This window comes from Ascaphus truei, chromosome 9 (genome assembly GCF_040206685.1).
Source record: "Ascaphus truei isolate aAscTru1 chromosome 9, aAscTru1.hap1, whole genome shotgun sequence".
Classification (NCBI taxonomy): domain Eukaryota; kingdom Metazoa; phylum Chordata; class Amphibia; order Anura; family Ascaphidae; genus Ascaphus; species Ascaphus truei.
In genome coordinates this window covers 68567396-68583067 of record NC_134491.1, presented here as the reverse complement: position 1 = coordinate 68583067, position 15672 = coordinate 68567396, and the positions used below count along the sequence as shown (strand labels likewise).

The following is a 15672-nucleotide window of genomic DNA, read 5'->3' as shown; positions in this document are numbered from 1 at the left end:
CTTGAATATCGAGATATTTGCCCACCTGTGCTAATTTCCAGGGAAGTAGAATAGAAGTGCCAAGTAAACTTTCATCTTCTTGGAGTTCCAATGTGATTTTATCAATTTTTATGACACCCGAACGACGAACGTGGCTTTTAAATTGATAATGTAACAGCCATTTTGCTCACGTGTTCTTTTTTGCTTTAAGTGGCAAGCTACTATTTTATTCTGTTTGAGTCAGGTTGCATTCTGTGGAGTATGAATAGTAGCAGGAAAGTTTTTGAGTTGTCATAGGTTGCAATAGTTTTTCAGTGGTGTAATATACAGAGTATTTATAAATACCTGTCGTGTGTGCAAGTATGTGCTGGTTACAGAATCATTTTAAAACCTCACGTGTTCACCTGTCATTTCTATATTGTGCTGAATATTTTTTTAAACGCCCTTCCTTTTTTTTTTTTTTTAAGATTACATGTTTACTTTAGTAACTTTTTGTTTTCTTAACTCTTTAATGTTTAGATACTGAAAATATTTGGCTGTCCTCTACATACTGGAGTGGAATTAAGCCAAGTTGTGAAACCCTCCCTTCTTCACAATGCCATACTTGGGTTCAGAAGATGCTATCAAGGAGCTGAAGAGAGCTTTGACTAATCCTCACATCCAGGCTGACCAACTGAGATACAGAAATGTCATCCTTAAGGTTATTCGGTAGGGAAATGCCTTCTGTAAATTTGCCATTGTCAATAGTATTGTGCGCTGTTCTCTGTAGTCTGGTTCATTTTCAGATTAAATACTGTATAGGATAAGTATCTAAATGTGACATAGGTTGAACTTCATGGACATATGTCTTTTTTTCAACCTCATCTACTATGTAACTGGTGGGTTTTGGGGTTCTGAACTTGCTGGGATTGTGTTTATTAATTTGATTTTCAACCGGTATCTGTTGTTTGGAGGTTAGTGGCCCCTCCTCCCAGGGGTTAACCTCACCCCACCCCACTTTTTATGTAGCAAGGATTTTTTTCATGTTCTTGTGCAGTACAGGATGTCCATTGTGGCCATTCTCCCTCCAGCAGAGGTAAATGAGAATTTGCATAGGTAGTGTTAGGACCTGCTTACTGGTCATGCCTTGATGGGGCTTGCAGGCTTATAACGCTTTGGCCAAAGGGTTTAACTAAATGACCCTTATTCAAGAGAATATATATGTATATCACTGTGTATTTTTGTCACATTTTATATGTATTATAAATACCTGTCGTGTGTGCAAGTATGTGCTGGTTACAGAATCATTTTAAAGCTTAGCACCCATTTTACATTGTAATTAAGTTAAACACTTCAGTGAAATGACTTGGGAAGACAGAAAGTCAAAGACCATAAGTTAAATGAGATGTAATAAATGTTCAGTGTAGAAGGCAATGAATGGCCATCAAAGTCCTGAATGTTTATGCTCTCGCGTATTTTGGCCGCCAGGGGTTCGATCGTCAGGGCGAAGAGGAGAGGGGACAAAGGACAGCCCTGCCTTGTACCATTCGTTATTGGAAATCTCTGCGCTGTGCCTCCCGGGAGTTTGATTGCCGCCGATGGATTTTGGTACAGTGCTCGGACCCCCTCTAGGAATGAGTCCTTGAAGCCAAATTTTTGTAAGGTTTTGTCTAAGAATAGCCAATTGATTCTGTCAAACGCCTTCTCTGCGTCTAAGCTCAGGAGAACTGCCTTGGTGTTTGTAAGGTTAATGTGGTCTATTATTATTTATAATTTTGCGGGTGTTGTCCGAAGCCTGACAGCCCGAGACAAATCCCACTTGATCGTTATGGATAAGTCTGGGTAGGATGGGGTTTAATCTGTTAGTTAGTATTTTGCTATATAGTTTTAGGTCGTTGTTCAACAGCGATATGGGGCGGTAACTTCCACATTGCATGGGGTCTCTCCCCTCTTTGTGGATTATTGCTAGGTTAGCCATTGACATCGATGCTGGTATGGGGTCACCTTCCATAAAGGAGTTGAACAAGTCCAGTAAGTAAGGAGATAGGGACGGGAGAAACCTCTTATAGTAGGTGTTTGTGAATCCATCAGGGCCGGGGGCTTTGGATAGTTTTAGAGCTTTTACCACATCTGCCAATTCCTCTTTTGTAATTTTCCCATTAAGTGTCTCATTCTCCTTCTCCGTCAAGGATGGGAGGTTGCAGCTATCTAAATAGTTAGAGACTGCCGTAAGCCTTGATGCTCTATTATTTTCCTCTTGGGTTCTGAGGTTATATAATTTGGTATAAAATTTGGTGAATTCATCTGCAATGTGTCTGTCATTATATAATATATGACCTGACCTATTCTTGATCGCAGTTATTTGGGACCTCTTTTGTACCCCTCTTAATTTACTGGCCAATAGTCTGTCAGCTTTGTTGCCCTTATCATAGTATCTCTGGTTAGTCCATCGAAGGGCTTTTTCGACATCCTCGAGTTGGATCTTTTTCAACTCGTTTCTGGCGGTTGTTAAGGTTTTGTATATTTTCCCAGAGGGGTTGGATTTGTGTTGCTGTTCTAGTTTGATTATTTTCTCTGTCAAGTCTTTGAGTAGTTTTGTCTTAGTTTTTTTCCTATGGGATGCTATGGAGATAAAAGTACCTCTGATGGTTGCCTTATGGGCTTCCCATAGTACTGCTGAGGATGGGACTGAACCTGAGTTGTTCCTGAAGTACTCTGATAGGGCTGTCTTGATTTCTCTCTCTATTTCCGGGTGATTCAATAATGAATCGTTTAGTTTCCAGTTAAATGCGCTCGACTTTGTGAGCGGAACTGAGAGAGTTAAAGAGATAGGGGCATGATCCGACCATGTGATCGGGCCTATATCCGTTTTTTGGGAGGCATCCAAGACGTTCTTTGTTGTAAAGAGGTAATCAATGCGAGAATAGGTCTGGTGGGGTGCGGAGTAAAAGGTATAGTCCCTTTGGCCCTGATGTTGGGATCTCCAAACGTCCTAACAAATCCAGGACTGGGGAAGAGGGGAAGGGAAAAGGTAAGGGGGAGCTCCCGCATCAGCAAAAGTAGTGAATAATAAGTAGATGAGTGAAGCCAAATACTGGTGCAAAAGAGGATAAGGATAATAGTGAAAAAACAAGCGAAAGATTCCTCCTTGAATGCACTCAGAAAGGCTAGTGAGAGTGATATGGTTGATACATTAAAAAACCTTTTAATCACATATATATAATTAAAACCATGTTTGTACAAACATGGTTTTAATTATATATATATGTGATTAAAAGGTTTTTAATGTATCAACCATATCACTCTCACTAGCCTTTCTGAGTGCATTCAAGGAGGAATCTTTCGCTTGTATCTCCAAACGTCCACTAGGGAAAATTCGGGTGGGGTAAAGGACTGCTGGGACAGCACCAGCAGGCAGAGAGATAGAGGATGGGGGCTTGAGGGCGCCCCCAATAGAGTGTAGCCGGGTTTGCGTACCGGCATTTGGACTTAGGGTCCTTGGGGGGTAGACCCGGGAGTACGGACTGCCTCGTCCAGGAGGGAGTGGTTTTTTCAAAATCATTTTCCCTGTGTGTATATAGCCAACAGGGAGAAGGAGAGAGAGAGGGGGTGGAGGGGAAGGGGGGGCGGAAGGAGGGAAGGGTAGGTGCTCCTTAGTGGGGTAGAGGTGGACTGTGATGATCGAGTGGAACAGTTGATCTTTTGCATAAACATACATTCAGGTAACGCAAACAGTGGTTTCCCAGCATGGCTGATCAGTTATAACAACGAGTCCCTCTGGATAAACGTTTTGACATTAACATCATATTTAACTTTTTTAACTCTAACAAGCATAAACCATAATGAACACACAGCTATCTTATACAGTGCCTATTCTGTAGGGCTAATTTGCTAACAGAGGAGGGCTGTCTGTAGGTCTCTTAGCCAACCTCTTGTTTGTGGCTCCTGTCTGCATCATGTCGTTTCTGGTAGTGCCTTTATTGCGGGGTGGGACGGCCTTTATATGTCAGCTTTTACTTTTGAGCCTGGTGGTGGGGAGATTGTGCCGAGCTTGCATATTTCCGTGCCTGGGGGCACGCGTGGAGCGGAGGGGGGGGGCAGCGACGCCTCAAGTTGTGTTATTACTAAAGTGCCCCGCGTGTCCGCCGTTTTATCTCGTTGACTGCTAGTGGGGTAGGTGGGCGCCAATATGATTTATGGTCGTGGGGGGTGGAGATGGGTGCCCAGGCGGGCGCGAGATGGTCGCATAGTGGAGGCAGGGGCGGGGGGGGCCAGTGGGGATCGGGGGGGCGGGGGGGGCTAGGGGAGGTGTCAGAGGGGCACACGGGGATAGGGGGGGGGGAGAGGGGGCGGGTCCAGCTGGTTCAATTGAGTCGTTCACAGGCTTTGCATTCTACAGTGCACACATACCATTTAACAGGGCTAATATTTACAGAGTACTTGAGCCCTCATGCCTGGTCTGCTTACTGCGAGACACATGGAGATGGGGGGGGAGGGGAGAGAGGAGAGAGGGGGAGAGAGGAGAGAGGGAGAGAGAGGAGGAGGAGGAGGGGGGGGAGGCACGAGGGGGCCAGGTACGCTTCTATGGATATGGATGATCGACAGTCTTTCTGCGTGGCCCATGGAGTCTAGCCACGTCCAGATCCCCCCTGCCCCCCCCCCCCACAGACCGTCTTCAGGAACAGGAACGGTTCTCTGCAGCTGGCGCCGTGGCGTCCTCCCGCCGGTTCTCCGCAAGAGAGGGGGCCCCCCTCGGCTCCAAGTGAACTCTCCTCCCGGGGTCTCCTCCCAGGTTCTCCAGCTCGCCCCCCCCCCCCACCCAAAAGCCACAACCGGCGTCTCCCTCTCGGCTCTGCTCCTTGGCCCGCTCGTGCAGGTCTTCTATGGTGGTGCAGGTGGGTCTCCGATGAGACCTGGGTACTGGGTGCGTCGTCGAGGTGCACTCAGCGGAGTGGCCCTCAGGCGCGAGTTCGGCAATGGTTTCGTCTCCCGCAGCCCCTCAGGGGCGTGCTGTCTTTCAAGTGATCTCTCTCCATGATGCAGGTGGGCCGTCTGCGCTGCCGGGGATTTTATCGCGTCGTTCAGGTGCACTCAACGGAGTGGACGGCCGCTAGCAGGTGTATTTGCGTCTCCTCTTCAGTGGTCACTGCAGGCGGTCGTATCCGCTCAGCGCTGGGACAGGTCTGCGGCAACGGCCAACTGGGAGTAAGGAGGTTAGTTTGGGTTTTCCTTTACTTTCTTTTTGCCTGCGCTTGGGTTGGAGCAGCGGCTCTGCGGGAGGGGTGGTTGGGCCCGTCTTCCTCTCCAGCGTCTCGGCTCGGGCGCTCCTCTGATCCCCAGGAGGACGGAGGAGTGAGGCCTAGTGCTCTCGCGAATGCCTCCATCTCCTCCGGGCGCCACAGGGCTAAGAATTTCCCATTCTTGCTGGCCGTTAGTCTAAATGGAAATCCCCACCTGTAGCGGACGCCACTTTCTCGCAGGAGCAGCGTTAAAGGTTTGAGTTCCTTTCGCCTGTTAACGGTGGTTCTGGATAAGTCGCTGTAGACTTGTATTCTTTCCTCTTGGAAGATAATGTCTCCTTTTTCTCGGCAAGCTGTCAGGATTCGTTCCTTGGTGGTGTAGCTGTGGAATTTTACAATCAGGTCTCTTCTTCTGTTCGGGTCCTCCGACCTGGGGCCAAGGGCTCGGTGAGCCCGGTCTATCTCCATGTCTCTGGGTTCCACGTCGCCATGTTGAGGTTCCCTTCTCATGTCAGGGTCTCTGCTCAGATGTGGATTGCCAAATTAGTATAACACAAGCCTGGGTGCACCCCGGATCCCAATAAATGACACAGAGTCATGTATCAGTTCCCTCAGGCTCCGTAGTTCAGACTGACGTGCCGAGTATATGTATTACAGAATATATATAGGCAGACAATAAGTTTCAGTTTCGATTCTCTGTAGACCAGCTGAATTCACAGGAAACCGAGAGTTAGCAAAAAAGGCTCCTGGTTGAGTTTCGATTCACCTCAGAGAGAGAGAGAGAGAGAGAAAGAGAGAGACTTATTAGCTTATATAAAAACATACTGCGTTATTTCCAAGCCTTGCAATTAAAGCAGATTCAATATGGCGGAATGCATACAAAATGGACGAATAGTTTCTTATAATACTTTATTACCTTCACAGCCACACAGGGAGGAGAAAAGTTCCAGAAGGTACGGCCGGATGAGATCAGGGAGAACAGCCTCAGGGATGTTGCGGATCCGCAAGTTCTGTCTCCTGTCCCTTTTCTCCTGGTCCTCTATCGCGTATTTTAGGCCCGTCACTTCTTCCCCCAGCCGAAATACTTCGTCTTCGGCCTCCATTAGCCTCTGAAGAGTCTCTCCCTGTTTTGTCTCGAGCTCGGTGGTTCTCTCGGTGAGGCCTGAGATCTCCTCCTTGAGCTCCGTGACAACTATCTTGAGATACTGTTGCAGTGAGGGATGGAGTTTGTTGTGGAGGGATGTCATTAAATCCTCAAGGTATGCTTTTGTTATTAACTCTCCACGGTCGTGGCGGTCGCTTGCAGAGGTGGGGGAGCCGCGTGCGTCAGCGCCGTCTTGGTTGTCAGGCGTTGCGCCTGGGCTTCTCTGTGCCGGCGGGAAGTATTTAGTTACCGCCGTAGTTGAGGCTTTTTTCTGTCGCGACTGCATTGCCGCGGTGTTCCCCCTTCTAGGGATGTTTGCTTGGAGCCGTAAGCGTTAGGGGAAAGGTGGTGGTCCAGGGGGGGCGAGACGTAAGGACGGTGTAGGCACCTGGGGGTCCTTATGGGGGAGCGAGACAAAGTTATTTATTTATTTATTCTGTGATGTTGTTGTGTCAGGGCAGCTGCAGTGATATGGGACTCAATGCTTCTGGTAACAGTGGAAATTCTTCCCTAGGCAAGGACTCTGTTATTAGTGCACTTTGTGGGATGCTGGTACCTCCGTGTGGGGCCCCCTCAAGATGGCCGCCTCTCCCTCTCAGCCACGCTACCAGGGCTCACCCCCTCCCGGCGCCCCACCCTCCCACAGTCACTCCGATTTGGTATTTATTTATGTATTTCGGCTTACCACTCGCGCCTCCCCTCGCGGCCGGAGGACAAGTTAACAGGATGGATAGTATAGTGGTAGTGAGGACCATTATAGTTTGTTCAAATGATTAGAGAGTACATGAACACTTCATTAAGGCCCCTGGGAGACATGGTACCCAAAGTTTAGGTCCATCTCGCCTCTTTTTTAAGAAGGTCCAGGTCCCAGTCCCCCTTCCGAATACCAGGTGAATACTTATCAATGCCTATGAAGCTAATTGAATCAGTATTGCCATTTTGGCAGAAATTAACATGTCTGGCCATCGGAGTATCACTTTTATTTCTGATGGTTCCGAGGTGCTCCAGAACCCTCTGTTTGAATTGTCTCCTCGTTTTGCCGACGTATTTTTTGCCACATAGGCAGGTGCCCATATAGATTACTCCCATGCTGACACAATTAATGAACTTGCGTATAGTGTAAGTTCTGGTGTCATCATGGTTGCTGAATGTCTTACTGACTTTGATGTTCTTACAGGCTTTACACTTTTGACAGGTAAAAGTGCCCACTGGTTTTACTGTGAGCCAGTTGCTAGATTGTGGTTCCACATAATGGCTGTGTACCAAGGAATCGCGTAGGTTTCTAGCTCTATAGCTCACACGAACCCACACGAACCAAGATACCCTTCTCCCTGCTGTCACAGTTTATGTTTATTTATTTCAGCATTACCATGTATTTATCTCCTACCTCTCACTGAGTACTGATCCTTTAGAGATCAACTCTGACAACAGAGTTGGTGTTGGGTCAGTACTGTTTACCACCTTATGGATAGATTGGTTATCATACACACCACCTACCTGAGAGATGCTGAACAGATTTTATACCTACCTGATCTGAGTCAGCCCTACCGTTGTTACTATGTATGTGAACCTAGTATGTTATACCCACATTGTGGTTAGGGACTTATTGCTTTGCTCCCTAGACTCATAATCACTTCTCCTAGGGTTATATTCATAGCCAGTGATATTGATCTGATTATATACAAACCCTATATTCTATCATCTATCTACAGTATTCCTAGCTCTGTATTAGCTATATTATTAGCCAGGATCCCATTCATTCAGCCAGTCACACTACCTCATTGTTTTTTGGCAGACCTGGCTAGGGTTTCTTATGTATGTTAGAGTGCTGTATATTCTGCGTATTAGGGTTTGTTTATACTGGCACATACTGCTACAGCAGCGACATTTAGGGTGCTTTGGTTCATCTGGACAGTGACTCCACCATACTCACTGGTCCAAACTGCAACATACATTAATAGAGGATATTTGCAGTCAGCATTCATTGATCCAAAACACCACATTCAGTTTTCATATGAAGGATCTAAACGTTTAATTCTTATTTTATCACCCATTATTTTAACATTATTTGAATAAAATGTATATTTTAAAGTGTTCACCATACCACCTATGTGTTTAGAGTGCCCTTACTAGGTTCTTTTTCTCTGGTCTGTTGTAACTTTCCCTGGATATTTATCTGATGAGGTTCCATACTGAAAAATAGTAATCTGCAAATTCTTTATTCAGGTTATTTGTTACCTTTCACCATTGATACGTTTCAAATAAGTTCATTATAATAAATATAACTTACATTAAAAGGCATTTAATGGCAGTAATTTTTTAGGTTTCAATTGAAAATTAATTGTGGAAAATTTGTGACGCCAGGTGAAATTATGCAAAGAAGAATGAGAGCTTCAAAATAAAGGTTTTCTTGGACAGAATAAGATCTTTTTCAGAAAAGTATATTTTGCTGGGTCTAAAAAAAATGCATCATTTAAAAATAGAGGCCAAGACACAATCTCTTTGCTACTTTGCAATAAATTGTACCCTGCTTTTGAAGTGAGGGGGTTGAAGCTATGATAGCAAGTACAGTACAGTATAAGGCGAAAACTAGTGGTGTACCGAGTACCCGGAATTACCCGGCACATTTTCAGCTACCAGGACATTACCCGGACCCGGCAACTGAGAAGTGGGCCCAGCGCCGGGTAATGTCAGGGTAGCTGAAAATAATCTTATTACTTACCTTTCAGGCAGCGACGGACGACATCTAGGACCAGCAGCAGAGGTCCAGTGGCAGCATCGGAAGTGTCTTCAGCCGGCGTGGGACAGCAGGAATCCATTCCTCAGCACAGCAGCAGGTAAGCAGTGTGTGTGAGCCCCCGGGGAACCATGTGAGCGGAGCAGGACCGTTCCTATTGGACAGCCGTCTATCCAATAGGAACGCTCCTGCGCCTGTCACGTGGTTCCCTGGCGGCTCACATATACACACTGCTCACCTGCTGCAGAATGGATTCCTGCTGTCCCACGCCGGCTGAGGACACTTCCGATGCTGCCACCGCCACAGGACCGCTGCTGCTGATCCTAGATGTCGCAGCCACCCTGCAGGTAAGTGAAAAACCGGGTACCCGGCCGGGTAGAACTATTGATTTTGGCTGGGTAACCGGGTACCCAGCCGGGTAGAACTATTGATTTTGGCTGGGTAACCGGGTACCCAGCCGGGTAGAACTATTGATTTTGGCTGGGTAACCGGGTACCCAGCCGGGTAGAACTATTGATTTTGGCCGGGTACCCTTTACCCGTTTTTTCAAAACTCACTACTTGGTACAACACTAGCGAAAACCATCCACAACCCTTTGAAAATTAGCATGGTGCATTGTATAAAGAAGCAGAACATTTTTATCTCTGTATAGCTCCTTTTTTATTAGTGAAAATAGAAAGTAGCCAGAATATGTAGAACTCTGCTATGCCTAAACTGAGCAAATGCAGCCATTTGATAGCAAGTAAGCAGACTGTCTGTGTTATAACTCATTGACACCTCTATTGTGGTTGCTTCCTGTAAAGGCACATGACTCAGGGAGTGGATGTGTCCAGCGTCTTCATGGAGATGGTTAAGGCCAGTGCCACTGTAGACATTGTCCAGAAGAAGCTGGTCTACTTATACATGTGCACGTATGCTGCTCTAAAACCTGACTTGGCACTTCTAGCTATCAACACTCTGTGCAAAGACTGTTCAGATGCTAACCCCATGGTGAGAGGACTCGCACTTAGGAGCATGTGCAACCTCAGGTCAGTATAAGCTTCAGCGAAGGTATTGTATTGTATGTCTTTATTTATATAGCGCCATTAATGTACATAGCGCTTCACAGCAGTAATACACGTGGTAATCAAATAAATAACAGATAATATAAATAACAGATCATGGGAATAAGTGCTTTAGACATTAAGGAAGAGGAGTCCCTGCCCCGAGGAGCTTACAGTCTAATTGGTAGGTAGGGAGAACGTACAGAGACAGTAGGAGGGAGTTCTGGTAAGTGCGTCTGCAGGGGGCCAAGCTTTATGTATCATGTGTTCAGAATATCCACAGTGCTATTCATATGCTTCTTTAAGCAAGTGTGTCTTAAGGTGGGTCTTAAAGGTGGATAGTGAGGATACTAGTCTGGTACTGAGGGGAAGGGCATTCCAGAGGTGCGGGGCACTCAGTGAGAAAGGTTTAAGGCGGGAGAGGGCTTTAGATACAAAGGGAGTAGAAAGAAGACATCCTTGAGAAGAACGCAAGAGTCTGGATGATGAACGGAAGAGTCAGGTATCAGTTATACACAAAATTCATGCTTGGCCGAATAGCATTGTCAAAATGTCTGGAGCACAATTATATTAAGTTATTCAAGTTTAATTAGCAAAAGTTAAATGTGACCAATGTTTTGAAAAATGTAATGTTTTTTATGTACAATTTGCGGATTTTATCTTTGATTTAATAAGTTACTTTTAGTATGCTCGCCTCTCCTTTGACCTTTTTGATTCTGGCTGTTTAGCACCTGATCATCTTATTTATCTGGTGGTGTTGTGAGATGTTTTATATAGAATCCCACAGTATTTGGTAATCGATTACAGAATTGTATAATCTCTATATAAATGTATAATTGTTGTTTTCTTTTGCATGCAATGCACACCTTTCTAGCAGCAAAGGAGGTAGATTACCTGCATGTTTATTGTAAGCCTCCTTACAACCACACTTGCCATGCTTTCTTTCCTAGAATGCCAGGAATCCATGAGTACATACAGCAGCCCGTTCTCAATGGCCTCACAGACAAAGCTTCCTACGTGAGGAGAGTGGCAGTGTTGGGATGCGCAAAAATGCATGCACAGCAAGGAGATGTGGAAGTTGGTGAGTCCTGGTTGTGCTATTAGACACATTTATTTCTAGAATTAAATGCTCATTTGTTCATTTGAAGTTGAATTTGTTTTTTTTGATTGGTCTGAAGGAGTAGCTTAGATGTAAGAACACTGCCCTTGCAGGGAGGGACCTGGTTTGGATCCCAGTGTCTGCCCTCCTTGTAGCTCTGTGCAAATCACTTGATCTCTTTGTGCCTCAAAAATCAAAACTACAGTACAGTAGATTGCAAGCTTTTCATGGGAAAGGCTTTTTGTACCTGCAGGATTCTATGTATGGTACTGTCAGTCAGAGCTATGCAAGAAGGAATATTATTATTATGATATGTGGATAATAGTCAAAATTAATACAGAATATGCAAAGCATGAAACGGGCTCCTAAATTAAACTTGGTTACCCAGGTGTAGGGGAATGCATGATGTGGGGCTCTAATTTGTCTTGATTTCTCCCTGCTTTGCTAATCAGCTATGCCAAGTTCAGTATTTTGAAAGCGCAATTCAAGGTACACCCACATTTTAGATGGCCGATATAACCACACTGGCCGACTCTTCATGAAAATGTCTTAACATTTAGTTGAATAATGCACCGACTATCTTCAGTTTCCCTAAAATAGCTCTTGGAATCAATGCAGTTTGATGAAATATCAAGAAATCAGCTTATTTTCTTCAGCATCCTCCATGAAAGTCAAAACACCTGGAATAATTCCTCCTTCAAACTGGGGTAGAACAAGAGTTTCTGACTCTGGTATAAAGGAAGCGTAGTTCCTCTGTGGCTCCGTTTTTGTTGTCCTACCATAGTTGGGGAAGGAGTCACTTCCGTTTTAGGCCACAATCTAGCCACCTTTGTCTGAGAGGGAGAAGTTACCCATTTCTATCTGGAAAGGCTGCTCTCTAGGCACCATCAAAGCGCTCTTCGGGGTGACATTACATACCGCAACCGCTTACTTCCAGGCAGACGGAGGAAACCATGGGAACTTTCAGTGAATATGGAAGAAAACCGCACTTGTGCTTCTGAAATCGTGGCATAGAGGCATATTCTTCTTGCAACTTTTGTGTCGGAGTACTCCAAAGCTCATGTAGATACCTCACACCGAAGATATCCAAGGACGAAAGAAAAGGACACACAGAGTGCACTAGAGATCAGCATAAAAGTATAGTATAAGATCAATAAAAAAGCATTTGAGCATTTGCGCTCTGTGTGTTTGTGTGTCCTGTGTCCTGCAGTCAGGACCCAGGTCCTTAGTAAGACTCTTTGGTGTAGCATCATATAGCAGCAGACATTTCCATTCAGCCTTTAGAGCTCTGGATATGCTGGCAGAGAATTTCTAAGTGTTTCTGGGGAGGCTAAAGTGGAGTAAGCAGTGCAGGATGGGCAGCTTGTTGAGCCAAATGAAACCTATTACAAACCAAAGTTTTGTGCAGCTTGTTACCAGCATCTTCTTAAAATAAGTTCTGTGATGAGTGTATACAGACGGTGACTTAGGAGGAAGGTCCTTCCGTTTGAATAATGTTATTAATTGGATGAAGATGTCTCTACTCCAATTCTTTGAGAAGACGAAGGCCCATCAAGGAAATCTGTAGAATTCCAGATCAGACTTCAGTGGATTTGGACTATGACAGTATGGTGGAATATCAGCATCAAGCGAGTCTATCTGATTTGTTTCACATATGAAGAATGAAAAATACATGATTCCAGGAGCTTTCAAGTTCAATTATATTGATAAATTAATCAAGACTTGTGACGGTGAGGGGGTAACCAGGCTCAACACTAAAGGTTAAGCCCGTCTGGTTACCTCTGATCCATGTATTGGTGTTTGGGAGTGTCGGTTCTTGAGCCCAGTGATTGTTAATGCATTCTGTAAAAATGTGCGATAAAGATTTTTTTGGTGTTTTTACCTTTCCAGGAGTGCCAACAAACAGATTGCTAGACTATGAGTTTCAAGGAGGGGGAGGGGGGGGGGGTTACGGAGAAAGTCTTGTTAGAATGTGTCTAGCTAGCTGGGTTTCAGAGTTGTTGTATACCCCAAAAATGTACCTGGGAATCAGGACGGATTCTCGGATACATCAAGACACATTGCTCTGGCAAAATCTCCTATTGAAAACGCTTGCGCGACTCACCGCTAGGATTCCCTGCTTCAGCATAGACCAGAAAGGTAAATGGGGCATAGGGATGTGTGGTATCCCTGGAATGGTAAAAGGGTCCCTAGTATAAGAGGGGATGCCCAGGTCACCCAAAATCCGGTATAGGGGTTCTGGGGCTACTCCAACCATACATAAGGTTGCAAGGAGTTTTAAAGTCTTAAGTCCGACAGAGTGTGTGGGGAATATGGCTAGGGGGGGGGAAAAGTGCAAGATTCTTATTCTATTCCCTGTAACCATAAGACTTAGAAAGGGATAAAGTATATATTTTATTAAACAGTATGTTTAAAGTGTTTATATGCTTGTGCACAGTAAAATGAGCTGCGACTTCCAGGTCCAGGGTTCCTAGAGACCATTTGACTACCAAGCTTGGTGCCATCAAGTCTGCTCAGGTCCCGGACATGAAAGCCTCAGAGGTTGCCAAGTGTGAAAGCCATTTGGGTACCGAAGTTAGGCTCAAATACTCTCATCCTGGGGTGAATGGAAGTCATCGGACCACCATTTGCCCCAACCCAGACTTTGAGGAGCCTAACTCAGCAGGTGGCTTCTGCATGACATTTGGTAGAGGTGCCAAGTTGGCGCATGCCCTTGTCAGATTCTGAATCCACACTTAGACTGGCAGTGCTCTGATTGGCTGGTAGGAATATTCCCATGCTTGGATTGGCTATAGTATTTTATGACTGAATTCTGAAATACTATAAGAGACCCTCAGCCAATCCGGAGCTCAGATTCTAAGCGCCAGAACAACAGCGCAAATTTGAAACAACCAAAAGATGCTCTTGGAGAAATAGCAACGAGCCGGCTTCAGAAATTTCAAGGTGAGAAATTTTCTAAGTCCCACTTTTCGGGGCCAAATTCTGAGAATTGAACATAGCAGTCATGGCTAGGATTGCAAGCCGAAAACAATTCCAGGACGTTTGGGACTAACTCCCAGTCAAGTGATTTCAGCATCCCTGGAAGAAAGAGAGTGGTGGCGTCAGGAACTTCATGCCGATTTGAGTTCCAGGACATTTGGGATCAAGTCCCGGTCAACTAAAAACTTTTCTTTAACTTTTCCTGATTGAAATAGGCAGTTTTTTGCCCCAGACCCACAGTAAGTGTGTCTTTCTCGTGTATTTTGTGTTTGATTGTGCTTAGCCTATTTTAAGGAGAATAAATTACAATTTATTTTACCAACTTGTTTTGCTCAGTGTTATGATCCTGGTATAAAAGGTGTAAATGCCTTGTCTCCCGTGACAAGACTGTAAGAGCAACACTGAATATTGAGGATACCAAGGAAAAATTAGGAATTCTGGATCAAGTTTTTTTGGATCCCAGGAAATCAAGTCGTTCTTTTCCAGAGTCAATAAAATATGTAATTAACAGAATGGGCTTTGTTAGATAATTTGTTATGACCAGGACATTTGTCAGTATGTACCCGTTCAATTAGGACATTCGTAAAGGGTTGATTGAAAGTAAATGTGGATATAGCAAGTATAGCCAGGAACAACATTAATTTTTTGGAAAAACTGATGGATCTCTGTATGGAGGGTGGATTGTGCAAGCAATATGGGGCACTAGAAGCTATTTTTAAGCCAGTTACAGATATGGAGTATGTCTAGAACAGTGAGAATTTGGTTCTCCAATCTTGAAGAAAAGATCAAAGCAGGGACATCCAGATTGTTGCAAAATGTCTCCAATTTGCAGGATTCTATAGATTTCCTTTGGGACACTTAAATGAATATCATTTGTTTAGTGGCTAGAGCATCAGTTCTTTCAGTTGTTGCTAGAAGAGCATTATGGCTGAAACCCTGGGCAGTGGATACCTCTTCAAAGAACCTGCCTGTTTGGACAGGCCCTGGATTAAATATTGAATACTATCTCAAAACAAAGGAGGCCAAATGAGGATGAGGTCATTGGGTTCCTTTGTCAGACCACCAAGGTCCAGTTTCCAAGAAGCAGAATCCTACAGATTAAGAAGTGTATATAACAGGAATTGGAATAATTGATCAGGTGCAGACCCAAACGGAACACTTGCCAGGTCGTGATAATGAAGCCAAACCCCTGAAGGTTAGTTTACGACCCCAGTCCATAGCAGATCGACATTGATTCTGAACTTATGGGTCCAAACCACATCAGACCCGTGGGTATCACAGATAAGTTCACAAGGATACACTGGCGTTTTTAAGCATGCCGAGGCCATCTTTCAGACAGTCGAGATTTCCAAGAGAAACAGAATAAGCAGCTGCATTAATTAAGGCAGTTCAGGAGTTGCTGGCCAAAGCTGCCATTCAGCCAGTTCCTTACGATCATAAAGGACGAGGATTTGATTTTGTCCTGTTTTGAA

At 44.8% G+C, this 15672-nt stretch overlaps 1 protein-coding gene across 7 annotated transcripts in view; it reads left to right on the top strand.

Annotated features, from left to right (window-relative positions):
• Positions 1-15672, top strand: part of AP4B1 (adaptor related protein complex 4 subunit beta 1) — a 59029-nt gene that overhangs the window by 2020 nt on the left and 41337 nt on the right. For all 7 annotated transcript variants that reach the window (XM_075615312.1, XM_075615311.1, XM_075615308.1 and 4 more), the window contains 3 exons: positions 499-687; positions 9883-10107; positions 11073-11203. In XM_075615312.1, coding sequence (XP_075471427.1) covers positions 575-687; positions 9883-10107; positions 11073-11203 — 469 coding nt within the window. In that variant the 5' untranslated portion in view covers positions 499-574. The remainder of the gene's footprint in view (positions 1-498; positions 688-9882; positions 10108-11072; positions 11204-15672) is intronic.